Source organism: Chiloscyllium plagiosum, chromosome 29, assembly GCF_004010195.1.
Source record: "Chiloscyllium plagiosum isolate BGI_BamShark_2017 chromosome 29, ASM401019v2, whole genome shotgun sequence".
NCBI classification, from domain to species: Eukaryota; Metazoa; Chordata; class Chondrichthyes; order Orectolobiformes; family Hemiscylliidae; genus Chiloscyllium; species Chiloscyllium plagiosum.
Genome location: NC_057738.1, coordinates 32,837,082 through 32,856,717, shown reverse-complemented (window position 1 = coordinate 32,856,717; position 19,636 = coordinate 32,837,082). Strand labels below are relative to the sequence as shown.

Sequence of the window (19,636 nt, the reverse complement as noted above, 5' to 3'; positions counted from 1 at the left end):
TGGGCCGGGGGAGGTGTGTGGCGGGGGGGGTCATTGCTAAAATGTGTTTTGGTTTATTTTCCTTGTCATTAACATACCTGGATTTAGTTCTGGGAGGGGTGCCAATGGGATTCGAACCCCCAGACTTTCAGCACCAGGGGTAGGGACTTCGTCAGGGATGACGGCCATCTCCCCACCCCCAATACGTTTGGATAGCTGCCAAAACGTCCACCCTCCTCTCTTTTTTTGGAATGTCTTGTCCATTTCTTCACTTGTGCTCCAGTTCGCTCAGTGACACTCCCCAGTATGTACAGATTGAACAGGTCATCGAGTCATGGAGATGTACAGCATGGAAACATACCCTTGGGTCCAACCTGTCCATGCCGACCAGATATCCCAACTCAATCTAGTCCCACCTGCCATCACCCGGCCCATATCCCTCCAAACCCTTCCTATTCATATACACATCCAAATGCCTTTTAAATGTTGCAATTGTACCAGCCTCCACCACATCCTCTGGCAGCTCATTCCGTACACGTACCATCCTCTGTGTGGAAAAAGTTGCCCCTGAGGTCTCTTTTATATCTTTCCCCTCTCACCCTAAATCTCCTGGTTGTGTTTATATCTCTGAGCCAGGAGGCCTGGGTTCATGTTCCAGGTGTGGAATGACACCTCTGCTTATATATCTATAAAAACACAAGAACTGTGCATGCTGGAAATCTGAAAGAAAGGCCGACTTAGAGAGGGAAACTCACGGGATTTGAAACACGGCCGAGTTTCTGCAGATGTCTTGATTAGGAAATATCTACTCTGACCACCAAATAGTTAGAGCCATTTGGCCTGTGGCAGTTGTGCTGTCTCTCCCCATCTGTGATTTACTGAGCCCCAATCTATTGCCCCCTCACCCCTGTCTTTTTACACTATCTTCCCTTTCAGACAACAATCTAATTCCCTTTTGAATGCCTCAGTTGAACCTTCCTCCCTCATATTATGGGGCAGCACATTCCAGCCTTTAATCACTTGCTTACCCAAAACGTTAACTCCTCCCTTTTATTCTGCTTCTTTTCACCAAATACACTAAATCCTTGGCAGCTTGTTCTCAATTATTTTATAAATGGGAACAGTTTGTCTCTGTCTGGATCCCTCATGACCTTGATTACCTGTATCAGATCTCCTGCCAGTGATATCTGTGTAATCCATCCTAACGTGCAACATATCTTCATAATTTAAGTTCCTCTTTCCTGGAACTTTGTTTTGTGAATCCTTTCTGCGCTCACTCCAATACTTTACTTGTTCCAGTGGGTGCCCAGAACTGGTCACGTTGCTCCAGGTGAGGCTGAATTAGTGTCTTTATAAATTCATAAGTTCAACTGGACACCCTTGTTCTTCCACTCTACACCCCTGTTAATAAAGTCTAGGATACAACATGCTTTATTAACTGTTCTCTCGGCTTACCTTGCCAGTTTTGATGATTTATGTACGTACACACCCAAATCACATTGCCCTTGCACCCACTTTTGAATTTTGCTCTTGTTTGTATTGTCTCTTCATATGCTTCCTACCAAAATGAATCACTTCACATTTCTCCACATCGAACTAAATCTTTCCCATGTCTGCTCATTCACCAACCTGTTCATGTCCATCTGAAATTCCGCACTATATCTTTCTGGCAAGATTTGTAAGATCCATAAACCTTGAAATTCTGCCCTTTGCACCAAAGCATGTCCCATTAATATACAGTATATCAGAAAATGCAGGGTTCCATGACTGACTGATACCTGACAAATTCCATTAACAAACTTCCTTTAGGTCTACCATTGCTCTCTTGCTTCTGTCTCTCAGCCAATTTCTTACCCACAATCCATGCAAGTAAAAACCATTGTGCTGTGCTCTTGAGATAATAGGTTTATAGAGTCATAGGGATGTACAGCACAGAAACCGACCCTTCGGTCCAACTTCTCCATGCTGACCAAACATCCTAACCTAATCTAGTCCCATTTGCCAGCACTTGGGCCATATCCCTCCAAACCCTTCCTAATCATATATCCATCCAGATGCCATTTAAATGTTGTAGTTATACCAGCCTCCACCAAATCCTCTGGCAGCTTATTCCATGCAACACCACCCTCTGTGAAAAGGTTGCCCCTTAGGTCCCAATTGTATCTTTCCCCATCACCCTAAACCTATGTCCTCCAGTTCTGGACTTCCCCGCCCCAGGGAAAAAAATAACTTTTTTTATCTCCCTGCCCTCCCATTCATAATGTTTCTTGGTGAAGGAGCTGGTCATGTCATGATGCAGTGCTATAGATGATGGAATGTATATCATTTTAACAAGTGTTTAAGCCCCTATCTGAGACTGGATGTTGAGTGATAGGAAAGGTTGGTTTTTCATCTATTGATGTGGGGTACTTCTGCTTTAGGCTTCACAATGCAGCAAACTGAAGCCAAACCAGGGAGTTCAGATCTTGGGGAAGGGAACATATCTTGAGAAGCTAATGTTAAACTGGACTTCATAACTTTGAGAGGTCACTGTAATTTCTGTTTTAATATCCAGAAGTGCTCTTACACACCATGTATTTTTCCCATCACTAAATCACCCTTAGTATTTTTTCCATCTATTAACTGCCACTAGTAAATCGCCCATGTTTCCAATTGAATAACTTGCATGTAAAGCCCATTAAGAGCAATGGAAGCCATTAACGGAGAGGATAATGAATTAAAGTGGAGTTGGAGGGGGAGATGAAGCATTCCACCCCCTGTGGTGGAGTTTATTGTTAACTAAGCTTTTAATAAGTTTCAGAGCACATTGTGCGCAGCTCCCTGGAACCCTTTATCTCCACGGGTTTAGCAGCTTTTGACTAAATGCTATTGGGATGATGCTTTTACTGATTGGCATATTGTATATTCTCTTACTCTGACAGTTTACACTTGTTCCAATTTCAACACCCAATGGACCCAACAACCAATAAATTGCTTAAATGTCTACAAGATCAACCCAATTTATGCTTTGTGCTGAGCATTCCTTATCTTAGCTGGATTGGGTGGGTGCAGTTTAATGTCATGTCGTGCAGCATGATGGTAGTGTCCTTACCTTTTTGAGTCAAGTTGAAGTCCCACCTGTCCCCAACGTGTCTTGTAACATGTCTGAGCAGGTTGCTATAAAGAGTATACGTGTCTGTAATAATTTGGAATGGATCCCAGTGCTCAGATTTTAAATAGTTTAGTTGGGCCTCATGTTATTATTTACACTGGGGTCCAGTGTTGCTTTTATTGATCTAACCAAAGTAAATTGGTTCTAGGGGAATTTTCTCTCTGCTCGGGTAGGTACTAGAGCCCAGTTTAGCTGCATAGAATCTAGGGTTTGCAGACTTGTCCATCACAGGGTCTGTTACAGCCAAACCTGGCCTTGACCTCATCCACGTCTGCGTTGGTAGTTACCAAATGAGAGCCAGAATGCTAACTTGCTTCCACTCAACCGTGGTACTGAAGACAATTAGCCTAGCCTAACTAATTCAGTGTGATTGGGGTTTGAACGTGGAGTTTTACCTGTTTTCATTAAGTATTCACCTGACCAACTCAGTGGGGAAACTGCAGCAGGCTTGCATTGAGGATTGATACTCCTCCTCTGTTTTGAGTGTTGCAGAGTCAGCAATATAACTTGGACCTGCTGTAGTAACCATTGGAGCCCTGGCACAAAGTCTACAGCTTAACAACACGAATGGTCCATCTGACTAGGAGTAATGCATACTGTAGCTATCCTCTCCAAAGAATGTAATTTTTCACTAGATTTGCATAACCCCTCTTTTTATTTTTTAGGAGGTAAACAAAACCAGATAGAGTAAGCAACTTGGTGTTTTTGATTTTATTAAATGTACTTGGATTATCCTGCATTCGTTCTGTCAAGGTAACATCAGATCACAGAACTGACATCAGCGTGAGTGAGAGATGGTGATAATTGATGTTTCTTAGAGCTGGAGTTTATAATACAAACCTTTTCGATAAAGCACGTGCCTTGCCTGATAATTCCTGATCCAGGCAGTTTTAAAAATAATTGCTCTTGGATACGCCTGAAACTGGTGAGGCAGTATATTTAGTGCTCATTCTTAGTTGCATAGAGGCAGTATATTTAGTGCTCATTCTTAGTTGCATAGAGTTTACCATGTTTTCTGTGACTGGAGTCACCTGTAGTCAGAATGGGATAAGGAGATGTATTCCTTTCCCCAAAAGCTGTTAGTGAATGGATTGGATTTTATAATCATTTTGTTTATATGTCCCTTTTAAATTTCACGTGTATCTTTACTCCATATTTTAATTTTTTGTTTGATTGCCATTCCACTTGTATTTATATCCAAATCCAGCTACTTGGATGCCAAGATTTGACATTTGATTAAAATATTTCATCCAAAGTATTTTCTTTAAGCAATCACCCTATGTCCTCATGATTTTGAATCATGTGGATTAATGGATTAGATCATTTGTTGTAAACCATAAAGAGAATTTCTGAAATGTTATGCCATGGAATGAAAAAGGATTGGAGCAATGTGTAGAATTTGGGTATTGGATTAGCAAGTCTCTGTGCATTGTAGAGACAGAGTCACTATAGGCACTTCTACATGGGGAACGAAGGACTGTTGTTTTGAAAAGGCTTTTGCTGTATTCCCACATGGATCTTTCCTCTTGAGTTAATGACGTCAGATTAATTTGATGCAGCAACAATAATTACAGAATTGTTCTGTCATCGCTGGCATGTTTCAATCACGATTTCTGTTATCAAATGACACACGGGGAGCCCTGCTCCTCAAGGCAAAGATGACAACCATTTACCTTGCTGAAACAACAGGAATTTAGTGTTCTTGCTGTGTTACTTTCCCTTAAAAGGTGAAAGACTCTTCTAGAATCTGAATAGTATGAAAGCCACCATATTATTTGTCCGCCTTCTAAATAATACCTACCAATGCAAGGCATCTTCATGAAAGATTCAGGACCTGCCTACTAATGGTTAATTAATTTACCCTTTTTCAAAGTTTGTTCCATCAAGTTAAAGCAGGCTGACCAATGAGCTGTGATGCTTTATAATTATCTGAACTCCCTGCCCTTTGTGAGAGTAATGTCAAAAAGGCTTTTGTTATGGAGATTCTTTCTCTTGACATGTTCAGAATGAGCAAGCAGCAACAGACTGAGCCCTCTGTTGGGGTTGCTCAAAGCAATGTTGTTGCTTCTTGATAGAACGATGCAGTCTAATATTTCCTTCAAAATAAAACGAAACATTGGAGACCAATTGCTGACTAAAAGAATCTTTGAAAGGAATTCAGAGGAGCTGTCTATTGCTGACTGCTCCTTTACATTTTTTTTTAAACTGCGTTTTAAACAAACTGTTCCAGTTCAAGTGAGTCTTTTAAACCCGATTTAATTCTTAATTTTAAAAAAAAGATGCACCTTCTCAGAGAATCTATTCGTATCTGTGTTAACTCCCTTTGAAATTTAACAATAGCTGCTATTGTAGCCTCGACCATAACAAAGGAGCAGAAGGAGGCCATTCAGCCCATTGAGTCTGTCCATCAGTCAGTCAGATCGTGGCTGATCTGCTAAACCTCAACTCCACATCTCTTGCCTTATCCCTGTAGTTCTTTATTCCCTTACTAATTAAAAATATGTCTATGTCAGCCTTGAATATACTTAACGTCTCATCCTGTACAGCCCTCCATGGTAATGAATTCCACAGATTCATTACCCTTTGGGAGAAGTGACATGCTCCTTGTACCTGTTTTGAATAGGTACTCCCTTACTCTGAAATGATGCAATCAGTTTCTAGGCTCCTCCACAAGGATTGGATTCTTCCACAACGTCTTATCTACCCTGTCCAATCCCCTATAAAGCTTATATGTTTTAATACAATCCCCTCCCCTTCTAAGTGCTAATGAGTACAATACCCACCTACTCTACCTCTCCTCAGAAGACAGTCACTTCATATCCGGGACCAACCCAGCAAACCTGTGGCTGGACAGTTGCCAGTGCCAGTATATCCCCCTTTTTAGATAAAGGGGTTAGGATGGTTCACAGTATTCCACTGTGATCTAACGAAAACCTTGTATCATGCAGCAATGCTGTTTTAACATCTAAATGAGCATTTAAGAACAAAAATTCTATCTTTGTCAAGAATGTCCATCAATAATCTCAAACTGGAAATAAGCCTTTTTCCTGGAAGTTATGTTAACGAAGTGGAATCTTTTTGTTTTATTTTATGTCTGTGCAAAATAATTCAAATTAAAGGCATCTGGATGAGTATATGAATAGGAAGGGTTTAGAGGGATATGGGCCAAGTGCAGGCAAATGGGACTAGATTAGTTTGGAATATCTGGTCAGCTTGGACGTGTCGGACCAAAGGGTCTGTTTCCATGCTGTACATCTCTATGACTTTGTAATTACTGAAAGTAAAGTTGTTTAACTTTTCTATCTAGAAATTGTCATAGAATATGAAGTTATGTTTTGCCAATTTGTGCAGAAATTCATTTGCTGGGATTCTACGAGTGGTATGTGCAGTGGGTTGCACAGAAATCTTTGGAGCTTCCAGCTAAGATATTGAGAAGAGAACTGGATTTGCATTGGAAAGGGAAAGGTGTGCAGGGCTGTGAGGAAAGAGCAGAGCAATGAGACTAATTTGTAGTTCTCTTTCAATTGGTTGACACTGATGCAGTGGGCCAAATGGCTGTCTCCTGGCTCAACAATCCTGTGATAGCGCAAGGTGCGGTCACTCAGAGTCAGGTTCCACTGTCAGAGCTGAAACCTAGCAGCTCAAGAATACTGTGTAGAGGGGAATTTTTTTTTAAAAAGTGTTGAAACCATAAAGTACTCCTCTCAGCATTTGTAAAGAAAAACTAATGTGTGTTCTGGGTAAAACCTTTCAGTCAGAAGCTCAGTGAGAAGTGTCATGGAGTACACTCTTTGTTGCATTTCTTTTGAGGTAAAGTAAGTCGAGAGGGAGGTGCTAAGGTACAGTTTTACTTCCTGATGGATTATTTTTACTGCTAAATATTCAGAGAATAGAAGATTTATGGACAGCATGTCAGCCCACATATTTTACATTCCAATAAGATTTGCTGGTCACGAAAGCAATTCGGTATGTAGGTTTTTCAATATAATAAATAAAAGCAGTGCATTACTGAGGCTGATAATAAAAATAACCTGCTGGAGGAATTCAGCTGGCCCAGAAGCATCTGTGCAGAGACCAGAGTTAACGTTTTGAGTCTGATATGATTCTTCTTTGGGACAGAAAGAGGCTGAAAAATAGTGATAGGTCTCATGAGCTTGAAAATGTGGTCCTGAACCAAAGGGCCGTGTTAATGATTGGAGGAATGGATATGTACCTTTATGGTGTTAGCACTAAAACCAAGTAGGGGAAAGTTTCATTATTGTAACCTGACTGTGCTCTCAAGGCGATCTGCTACCTGGCATAACATGGCACAGTGGTTCTCAGGTCCAGTTCCCAGTCAGTTGTGTGTGTTGATCCTAATAGCCTACTGCAGTCATCCTTCATGTCCCTGGGCTGCAATGGGGGACCATTGAGTCAGGGTTTCTACTCAGTTACTCCCACAAGACTGAATTGCCCCACGGATGTGAGGTCAAGGTGACGTCAGGCTTGGCTGTGATGAAGTTTTAAGATGAAATTGCCTCCTAGATCTCGGATTACAGGTGTATAGGCTGAAAAGCCCCTTATTTCCTATCCCTAAGATGAGGAAGAGATGCTCAATAGTGCTTTAAATATGGAGCACTTTATTTGCTAATTTAACTGGGCCTCTCTCATTCGGGAACACAGTTTAACATTTACTGCTGCTCACTTGTTTCCAAGGATTTGAGGTGAGAGCTGCTTGATTCACAAACCAAGTGGCTTTCTCAGCACTGATGGGGAGCGTGCAGCCTCTCTGTTCCTCTTACACTTACTCCTTCATCCTCCACTCTTCCACTCCAGTCTATGGGCTGCATTTTTGGTTCTTTCTCCTGCATCCCCTTCCCTTCTCCTAATTGCTGTGGATCGTTCCTTGGCAGCAGCTTTCTTGCACTGGTTCCTGCTGTCCATTGCTGAGCAGGAATTGGGGCAATTACAATGAGTTCCTGACATTGTAGAAGAACTTTAATTGCTTGTACCAGCTCAGGTTCTTTAATATCAGAGTTACTGTCTCTTGCCTTGCCTAGACGTCTGTTAACTTTATGCACGAAGATTTCTGTTCTGATGTCTTAAATGTTAAATCCAACAAATCTAACTGTCAGGATTTTCTACATTGAAATAAGTATGTACCTCAGAGATCCCCTGTCATTTAGTGGTTCAACTGTTTCACAGAGTGTAAAGTGTCATAGATCAATTTTTATATACCAGGTGCTTGAGATGCTGCATGTGCTCACCAGTTTATAAGCCTATATTGCATGATTTTTAAAATTTTGTAACTTAAATACAAGGAATATGCAATTTACATACAACTCCCTTTACAATGCTGTTTGACACCAGGGGTGCCTGACTGTAGAAACAGTCCCATGCAGCATGGACATTTGGGTAGCCGAGGTATCCAAGCTAAACAAGTGATTACAAGATCCCTTATTCCTAACTAGCAGCCCGCAAGGTTTGGAGATGGATTACAGTTTTGGAATTAGAGCTTTTATTTGTTTCACACTTTGATCATAATGTACTTTGAGGTGTTAAGTGGGCCACTTTTTTATTCGAGTGTAGTCACTGCTTTTTTTTCTGGTGAATATGTTACTCCAATTAGTGCAAATCAACATCGAGCAAACTGTAAATGACTGAAAAATAGGGGTCAGGCAGGAACGAGTCAAGGAACGAGTTACCTTCAGGTATGTTCCTCCTAGTTTGGGGAAGGGGGTGGTCTCAAAGACCCAGATTTAAGGTTTTGGGACAAAGTTATTGGGGTGGTGGTGCAAAAGGATTTTTTAAATGTAATGACCTGGAACTTGCTACATTTGGGAGTGACAGAAACAAGAGATGAACAATGACTTTGAAAGGAAGCAATTGAGCGAAATAAACACTCTCTCAGAAAATTTCAGGCTGTTTTAATGATCATCTGAGCACGCTCAGTTTAACCCCCCTGCTAAAAGACAGCACAGAGCCTTTGACAATGTGATTCTCTTTCAGTGTTGCATTGAAATATTGACCTTGATTATATGCTCAAGTGGGGTTCGAACTGGTGACCAGTTGATTCAGAGGTGAATGATATTTCTGAGCCAAAGCTAACATTGGTTACTGAGAGCCCCCTCAGAATTCTCACTCAGTTGTGACTTTGCAGAATTTTTTGAGATGTTGGGGTTCTTGAGAAAAGAAGGAGCAAAGGCAACTTGAAATGTTATAATATGGATTAGAAGGCAGACCATCCTGTGTGTCTCTCGTTATTCTGCTATTAATTTGTATCTTGATATTCTGCCTTGTACTTTGTACAGATGTGTAAGCCAGGGACTAATCTTTGTCTCTACATTGACTCTCTGGATGATATGAGTGGAGGAACTATTCCAGTGTTTGAATGTTCAAGCCCATGCAAGAGATCTATAATTAATCTGCAGTTCAAGCAAATATCAGGTGGTTGATCATGTAAATGAGGGAGCAAGATTGCAAGAAATAGGCTATTTTAAGTCATCCAGATGTTTCTTTAATGCACTGACAATATTTGTGATGTACAGCTGGAAAGAAAATTTTTACAATTTGCTTTTAGAATGCGTTTGACTTGGGGTGGGTGGGAAGTAAGAATATGAAACTATCTGAGAAACCATCCAAGTGTAAATGGCATGGTAACGAAAAGGTTTCCATCCTCTCTCTCTCTGGGCCTGTTTGGAGCTGTACTGAGCCTTTCTTAAAATTGAGCAAGCTGGTGCTTCGCTGTATTTCTGTGCTGCTCATAACGAAGGGAATAGATAAGATAGACAGAGAGAGAGAGAGATGTTTCCACTGGCAGGTGAAACTAAAACAAGAGGGCATAGTTTCAAGATTAGGGGGAGCAGATTTAGGACTGAATTGAGGAGGAGCTTCATCCAGAGGATTGTGAATCTATGGAATTCCCTGCCCAATGAATTCAGTAAATGTTATTAAAGCTAAGATAGAGATTTTTGAACAATAAAGGAATTGAGGGTTACAGTGAGAGGACAGTAAATGGAGTTGAGTCCATAAACAGATCAGCCATGATCTTATTGAATGGTGGAGCAGGCTCAATGAGGCAGATGGGAGTAAGCAAGATCTGCAACCTGGATTCTCAGATGGACTCCAGTTCTGTTGGAATGGGAATAAGCACAATGGCTGGAGATCAGTACCTCATTCCTGATGAAGGGCTTTTGCCCGTAACGTCGATTCTCCTGCTCCTCTTATGTTGCCTGACCTGCTGTGCTTTTCTAGCACTTCACTCCTGAAGGGCCAGATGGCCTACTCCTCCTAGTTCTTGTGTTCTTATGTAATTCCTGAGCAGCCAATTCTGAAAAATTGTCATCGTCAGGGAAGAGTTCAGGTGCTTTAGCATGGAGATTTTTTTATTTCAAAATATACTTTATTCATAGAAATAAATCTTTGGTACTTGTACAATTTGTCATGTCGTTCATAGATATATACATTGCATGTCTTTACATTGCATGTCTTAACATTATAAAGAACAGATTGAATTACTCAAATTTACAGTTATCCTATTTACAGTTCCCTTTATTAACCATCCAGTCTCTTAGTATTTAGCTGTGGCTTCAGCAGAACCCACCTACTGAGTGGGTGCCCTGTTATACTATAGCAAATGAACCTTTTTTAATCCCAGTTTATGGGGTTACCATTGTCCATTTGACTGTCCTGTCTCTAGGGTAGCTGTCTGCATCCCCATGGTGAGCACGAACTGCTGGACCCTCGCTGGGCTGAGGTAGCTATCCAGGCTCTCACTGGGGTCATTTACCTGCTCTGGAGTCATTGAGCCAAGGCAAGGGTCCGCACCGTCCAGTTCTGTGTCTGACAATGGGACTGTCAGAGGATCGCAGCTCTCAGTTACCTGTAGTTGTGGGGCAGTGGGTACCCCCTGGTTCTCACTGGGTGGAGGGTGGACATCGGGGGGTCCATTGTTTCCTGGTTGGGAGGAAATGCCCTCCTCTTTATCTACGGCGCTCTGTCTCTTCTTCTGGTGGTGATGACATTCTGTGCGTCCGTCTTCCCCATCCGAAGAGCTGGCCGTCCCTCCCTCATGCTTTAGCATGGAGATTGACATGCATTTGGTGCCATTGTGCTTATTCCCATTCCAACAGAACTGGAGTCCATCTGAGAATCCAGGTTGCATGGTAGGCTTCTTTCAGGTCAGGCTTAACAATGTGTCTCTGTACTCAGGGAGATGTCAGGGAGCTCAGTAAATTACAATCTATTTTACAACTGCACCATCAATGCTGTTGGAGGGCAAGCTAACAAGGTCGCCATGTCTGCAGCAAAAAAGGAACAACTGCTGTCGTAGTTGTATATCAGCATTTTGTGAGGTATCATTGCACACCTTACCAGCCTGGCAGTCCACAGATTGGCAGCATCAACTCTGTGGGCAAATCCGTAGTTTGTTGCTACCTGAGTTGCAGCAAATCTCATACATTTGAGAGTCCTCTGTAGTTCTGTCTGGGCATATGCTGATTTTGATAGAGAGAGAATAATTGATTTTATTGACTTGGGTTAATGTCCTTCCATCCCCTTGTGAATATATAACAATTGTACTTTGAGCCCATTGTTTCACTCAAGGAGTTTTCATTTGCATGCGAGCTTCTCAGTTGACTTCTGACACTACCTGTTGTAATCTAATTGTAAAATGCTTCTTCAGATAAAGTAACCCCACCTTCACACAACCAAGGTTAAAGAGTTAAAAATCACACAACACCAGGTTATAGTCCAACAGGTTTAATTGGAAGCACTAGTCTTCGGAGCTAGCCCACAACCACCTGATGAAGGAGCAGAGCTCCGAAAGCTAGTCCTCCCAATTAAACCAGTTGGACTATAACCTGGTGTTGAGTGATTTTTAACATTGTACACCCCAGTCCAACACCAGCATCTCCAAATCAAGCTTAAAGACGGCAGGCTCATAAATCTGGATTATGGCTAAACAACATTATACTGCTTGAGACATCTAAAATTACTTCAGTTTTTGCAAAGAGTTTTTCTACCTTTTTAAGTATTTTGTTGTTGAGTTATAACTATTTTTACATTGTGCTGGTTAATTCTGGAAGTACAGATCTCAACATAGTTAAGGGCTAAATTGTAACAGATACGTAGGATTCTTGTTTTCAGTCAAAGGTTGGGAAACCCATTATTTATCTTTGGGTGTGCTCCTAACTGTGCTCTTCATTCGGAGAGCAGTGAATTTGCTACTCCCAACAGCAGCAGTGTAATAATATCATGCAAAATTATACCCTCTTACAAACCATTCCTTTTCTTTCATTGTGATTTTATATCACTGATCATCACATACTCATCTTCCAAGCTGGATACAGACTGAGGATGGCACATAGTTGTGTCAGCTTATAGAAGGAGAAAGTGAGGACTGCAGCTGCTGGAGATCAGAGCTGAAAATGTGTTGCTGGAAAAGCGCAGCAGGTCAGGCAGCATCCAAGGAACAGGAGAATCGACGTTTCGGGCATAAGCCCTTTCGGGCATAAGTCTTTCTGTTATGAAACATTTTTGGGTTTTCAATGTCACTGAGACACATAGAGTCGGAGATGTACAGCATGGAAACAGACCATTCGGTCCAATTCCTTCATGCCAACCAGATATCCTAAATTACTCTTGTCCCTATTGCCAGCATTTGTCCCCTATCCCTCTAAACCCTTCCTATTTATCTGGTACAGTTACAACATTGAAGAGGCGTCTGGATCAGTGATACCAGAATAGTGTTCAAAGTTGCTGATGTTTTTTGACTTGCTGTCATCAGGACAAATACAAGAATGCCAAATTTCAAGCATGCTAAGTGGTTGATGAGGTCTAACTCAACAAATAGAGGATGTGAGGCTCCCAACTAATTCTGCTTGTTTGCAGAAAGCCGATGCCTGAAGATGAGAGCACGTCATTTTTAGCAGGTGGAAATGAACTACTTGGTAACCACGTGTAAAGCTCAAAACTAAATGTTTATGTGATTCTGAGATTGGGCAGCACGTGCTACCTAATCCAGATTGTGCCAATAGCCACACTGACAACGAGTCTGAGATTATTAGTCAATTTGTAATGTGGTTCATTTACTTTTGCTACAAGTGACATGCATTAATCCACAAAGATCCATTCTTTGCAAGTAAAAGAAACATGTTGAAGGCTTGTATCTGGTTGAGTTATCCAAGAGCCAGGAAGTCCTCATTTTCTGGTTCTCCATGCCAGTGCCTAGGCCAACTGGAGTTGACTTTTCAATAAATCTGCACTTTTATTGTCCAGTCATGTAAATTGTTGTGATATTTGAAATTTGGTATTCTTGCATTTGATCTAATAAGTGCAAGAGAAAGAAAGTGTCAAAGACACTTACTTTCTTTCCCGTGATATTCTAGTTTTGCTCCATTAACTGACTGAATATTCAAAATGTTACACTTGCACACTGTTTTGAGAAGATCTGAACTTTTGATAATGTATTCCATGTTGAAATAATAATGCTAATGGTACATTTTTCCTGGAGTTTGTGCTCTTAACTGTCCTTTTGTGCATTTTTGGAAGTACCTGCTATCGTTATATATTTTAAGTAGCCCCATAAGTAGTGGGGTGTGCTTGTAATGAAAAGTGTAGTTATTGTGAACAAGAATGCCAAATGAGTTGCATTTAGAATAAGTACAAATCCCCAAGAGATTAATTGTGTACTCTCAATGTATCTCAACAATGGGCATCCCAGCAACTTAACTTTGACTCTTTAAAGATGTCTGGAGTTCCTGCTTCTGGAGTCAGAGGCCCTTACTCTGTTCCTCTGCTCTGGCCACGTGAATTGTTAACTGTGATATTCACAAAGGACTTTCTGGTTTTGCATATGTTATTCAGAGTAAAATTGATTAAGTTATATCCAATAAAGAGTTGGAGGATATAAGTATTTTTGCATTACTGGAAATTTGAGACCATACGGATCAGGATGAGAAAAGCCTTGCTTTGCATGCAAAGCAATAAACCTGATTGCCTTTCTCACTATCTCTCAAAAAGAGCATACTGGAGCAAAGCGATTCACTCCTGGAGCAGAGTGCTAGCCTCGTAAATCGAACTCTGTAGAAGAGAAATGCCAAGGTTACAAGCGGAAGCTGTACTCGTAACATTTACAAGGTTGTATGGTGAAAGGACTGGGAATTAGCATAAGCCAATCTCAGGAAAAGATTGTGCCATCAATCAGTGTTACGTTTTTGAGACTGAAACTGTTTACTATTTGCTAAATTCTAAGTCTGTTAATATTTCTTTATCCTCTTCAGTGGAACCTGATTTGCAATTCTTCATGGAAAGTCCATATTGCCAAGTTTTCGTTACTGGTTGGATTGATTATTGGTTATTTGGTGACTGGAAGCTTAGCAGATTGGTAAGTTCAACACTTGCTGTTTGTCTTAAATGGGTGGAATGCCAATTACATTTGGGACAGTTGCACACTTAGAGTAAAATTAGAGGATCCATTCCTCATTCAAGTGGGCTCTTGAGCTTGCTTTATTTTCTCTCATGTAAGTCATTCTTTCCATCATTTGGTGGATGTAAAATCTGAGGTCCAAATATTTGGGCGAGGCCAACTATAGATTGATATTGTTTTTGGCGAATGTGCCTTGGAATTAGGGTCTCACTATTGGGTTTTATTCAAGTGTTCATTTATAATAGAGACCAGCATCTTTAATATTGCTGCTGATAGGCTTTCTTTTAATTATCTGATTCCCATTTAATTCTCAGGATCGGCCGTCAGCTGGTGCTGGTCCTCTCGGTCATGTTCGTGTTGGTCTTTGGCTTAACAGTAGCTCTTTCTGTGAATGTGACTATGTTCAGCACATTAAGGTTTTTCGAGGGATTCTGCCTGGCAGGGATATTTCTCACACTCTATGTAACACGTGAGTAGCACTTTTTTGATAAAGAAACTATGCTGTGGATGGAAATGTCTCAGCCTGTAGATTCAGGAGCCTTTTTCAATATAACCCTCACCCCCATGTGATGGTCCACAACATTAATTGAATTTGCTATTTTAACCTGATTCCGGGAGCAGAGAGATTTCTCTTGCCAGGCCACTCCTGTTCAGTGTTTGAAATGCAGGTTCTTTTTTGAGTGAACCAGCCCCAGAATTGATTTGAGTCAGAGATGCTCATTGGACTCTGTATTTGAGTTGGGTTCTTTTTCAGAAGGGCAAGGTGGGATGGTGTTAAACTGTAGATTTATAATAAAACACATGCAAATGTTTACAAAGTTTCTTGGTGCCTCATTCAATTTGTCTTTTAAACGAAGACCAGAAGAGGCTGACGTGCGACATTTTCAATTTTATTTTTCCCTTGTGGACCAGGAGGAGACACCTCCGACCAGACGCCTGGCCCTAACAGTAATCCAGTCACTGTAGGTCTCGGGTCAGCCTGCTGCCACCTAATGTGTAAGCTGGGCTTTAGGTCAAGAAGTTAGCACAGTGTGTGGGGGAGGCCTGGCTGTTTGAAAACCAAAGCAGCCTCCCAGCTTCTGTTCCTGAATGTGCAGGTGGCTCAGAATTTGACTCCTTCCTGCCCCATGACTTTAAAATTAAGTTGTTTGTTTCCTGTAGGTCAATGGTGTGAGAAACAAAGTTCACACACCAATAATTTCAGTCCGAGACAAAAATCTGAATCAGTAGTGTCATTTATTTTACACTTGCAAGTGGGTGTGATGTCACCAGGCAGGGACAACACACACACCGAATTTGACAAACGCTCGATATTTATATAATTTGGCTTCTTTTGTTTTACATTGCTCTTCCCCTAACTACATCCTCCAGTTCCCTAAGACTGCCCCATTATTCCTGTTTATCCGGTCTTGTCTGTGACAAAATGCTTACTCTGACCTCACAAGGCCGTTTGACCTCATCCCATCCTTTGCTTACCATTATCTACTCCCTCCATCTGCGCTGCCCCTCACAGCATCTTATCACTAAGCCCTTTTAATTGGGGTTTGTTCCTGTGTCTCTGTACAAGTGGGAAACCTACTGTTTATACAGGCCTCTCTTCACAGCATTTTATCTAGTGCCTGTATTTCTACCATTGTTTTGCAATCACGTTTCATGCTGGCATACAATTATATATTTCCTCCACATAGTTTCCATTCTTGTTGACTCAGCTCCCGGCCGAAACAACCACACACTGATGAGAGTTCATGTATCAGAAATTATAATTGCAGAACTGCAGAAGAAACATTAATTTACCTATATCCCACAATGGGCTTCTGTAGTTCTGTTCCCTCTTTTTCCAATGCATTAGAGAGGAGTGTTGAGTATAGGGATTGGGAGGTCACATTGCGGCTGTACAGGACAATTGGTTAGGCCAGTTTTGTCACTTCTGATCTCTCTGCTACAGGAAGGATGTTGTGAAACATGCGAGGGTTCAAAAGGGATTTACAAGGATTTTGCCAGGGTTGGAGGGCTTGAGTTCTGGGAGAGGCTGAATAGGCTGGAATTATTTTTCCCAGGGGTGTTGGAGGCTGAGGGGTGACTTTTTAATGGAAGTTTATAAAATCATGAGGGGCACGAATAGAGTGAATAGCAAAGGACCTTTCCCCAGGGTTGGGGATAACTAAGAACTGGAGGGCATAGGTTTAAGGTGAGAGGGGAAAGATTTATAAGGCACCTAAGGGGCTGTTTCACACAGAGGATGGTGCGTGTATGGAATGAGTTGCCAGTGGAAATGATGGAGACTGGCACCATTACAACATTTAAAAGGCATCTGGATGAATAGGAAGGGTTTAGAGGGATATGGGCCAAGTGCTGGCAAATGGGGTATCTGGTCGACATGAATGAGTTGAACCGAAGGATCTGTTATCATGCTGTGCAGCTGTATGACTCTTTGACACCTTCTGGAAATGTATGCGCACTGCATCTGCATTCGCTTTGTGTTTCTTCTAACTATTTGGCCACTTCAGCACAGAAAAAAACTCTACCAAAATTGTTGAACAAACCAACCTTTGACAAATGCGCTCTGGCCATTCTCAATTTTATTTGTTGTTAATTCATTTGTGGGATCTGGGTGTCACTGGCTGGTCAGCATTTATTGTCTGTCCCTACTTGCCTTTGAGAAGGTTGTATTGAGCTGGTGCCTTGAACCGCTGCAGTCCACGTGCTGTAGGTTGACACCTTCTATCACTTTACTCATGATTGACAGTGGTAATTGACCGGATTGGGTTTGTCCTGATTTTTGTGTACGGGACATGGCTGGGTAATTTTCCACGGCAGGTAGATGCCAGTGTTGTAACTGCATTGAAACAGCTTGTCGAGGGGAGCGGGAATTTCTGGAGCATAAGTCTTCAGTACTATTGCCGGAAAGTTGTCAGGGCCCATAGCCTTTGCAGTATCTAGTGCCTCCAACCGTTTCTTGATATCAAATGGAGTGAATGGAATTGGCTGAAGACTGGTATCTGTAATGCAGGGCACCACTGGAGGAGGCTGAGATGGATCATCCACTTGGCACTTCTGGCTGACGATTGCTGCAAACGCTTTAGCCTTCTCTTTTGCTCTGATGTGCCGGGCTCCTCCTCCATTGAGGATGGGGATATTTGTGGAGCTGCCTCCTCCAGTGAGTTGTTTAATTGTCCCCCACCATTCATGAGTGGATGTGGCAGAACTGCAGACCATAGATCTGAACTGTTGGTTTTGGGATTACTTAGCACTGTCTATCACTTGCTGTTTATGCTGTTTGGCGTGCAGGTAGTCCTGTTTAGTGGCTTCACCAGGTTGACATCTCATCTCATCTCAGGAATGTGCTGCTCCTGGCATGCCCTCCTGCACTCTCCATTGAGCCAGGGTTGATCCCCTGGCTAGATGGTAATTATATGAGGTTACAGATTGTGCTGGAGTACAATTCTGCTGCTGTTGATGGCCCACAGCACCTCATGAATGCCCAGTCTTGAGTTGCTAGATCTTTTCGAAGTCTGTTCCATTTAGCACAATAGTGCCACACAACATGATGGAGGTTATTCTCAACGGGAACGCTGGACTTTGTCTCTACAAGGACTGTGTGATGGTCACTCTTACCAATACGGTCATGGACAGATGCATTTGCAGCTGGCAGATTGGTAAGGATGGTGTGGAGTATGTTTTTCCCTCTTGGTTCCCTCACAACCTGCTGCAGAGTCACTCTGGCAGTTATGACCAGCTTGATCAGTCATGCTGCTGCTGAGCCACCTTTGCATATTGCAGTCCCCCACCCAGAGTACGTTTTGCACACTTGTTACCCTCTGTGCTTCCTCCAAGTGTTGCTCAACATGGAGGAGTATCGATTCGCCAGCCAAGGGAGGGCAGGACGTGGTAACCACCAGGAGGTTTCCTTGCCAATGCTTAACCTGAAGCCATGAGACTTCAGGAGTCTAGAGTCATAGAGATGTACAGCATGAAAACAGACCCTTCGGTCCAACCCGTCCATGCCGACCAGATGTCCCACCTGCCAGCATCCAGCCCATACCCTCCAAACCCTTCCTATTCATATACCCATCCAAATGCCTTTTAAATGTTGCAATTGTACCAGCCTCTGGCAGCTCATTCCAAACATGTACCACCCTCTGCATGAAAATGTTGCCCTTTAGGTCTCTCTTAAATCTTTCCCCTCTCACCCTAAACCTATGCCCTCTAGTTCTGGACTCCCGACCCCATGGAAAAGACTTTGCCTATTTATCCTATCCATGCCCCTCATAATTTTGTAAACCTCTATAAGGTCGCCCCTCAGGTTCCAACGCTCCAGGGAAAACAGCCCAAGCCTGTTCAGCTCTCCCCATAGCTCAAATCCTCCAACCCTGGTAACATCCTTGTAAATCTTTTCTGAACCCTTCCATGTTTCACAACATCTTTCCAATAGGAAGGAGACCAGAATTGCACACAATATTCCAATAGTGGCCTAACCAATGTCCTGTACAGCTGCAACATGACCTCCCAACTCCTGTACTCAATACTCAGACCAATAAAAGAAAGCATACCAAATGTCGCCTTGACTATCCTATCTACCTGCGACTCCACTTTCAAGGAGCTATGAACCTGCACTCCAAGGTCTCATTGTTCAACAACACTCCCTATGACCTTACCATTAAGTGTATAAGTCCTGCTAAGATTTGCTTTCCCAAAATGCAGCATGTCGCATTTATCTGAATTAAACTCCCTCTGCCACTCCTCAGCCCATTGGCTCATCTGATCAAGATCCTATTGTAGTCTGAGGTAACCTTCTTCACTATCCACTACACCTCCAACTTTGGTGTTATCTGCAAACTTACTAACTGTACCTCTTATGCTCGCATCCAAATCATTTATGTAAATGACAAAAAGTAGAGGACCCAGCACCGATCCTTGTGGCACTCCACTGGTCACAGGCCTCCAGTCTGAAAAGCAGCCCTCCACCACCACCATCTGTCTTCTACCTTTGAGTCAGATCTATATCCAAATGGCTACTTCTCCCTGTATTCCATGAGATCTAACCTTGCTAACCAGTCTCCCATGGGGAACCTTGTTGAACGCCTTACTGAAGTCCATAT

At 42.2% G+C, this 19,636-nt stretch overlaps 1 protein-coding gene across 1 annotated transcript in view; it reads left to right on the top strand.

The window, feature by feature from the left end:
• Positions 1–19,636, top strand: part of LOC122564500 (solute carrier family 22 member 23) — a 108,917-nt gene that overhangs the window by 7,187 nt on the left and 82,094 nt on the right. The window contains exons 2-3 of the mRNA XM_043719476.1: positions 14,392–14,495; positions 14,852–15,006. Of these exons, the coding sequence (XP_043575411.1) occupies positions 14,392–14,495; positions 14,852–15,006 (259 nt within the window). The remainder of the gene's footprint in view (positions 1–14,391; positions 14,496–14,851; positions 15,007–19,636) is intronic.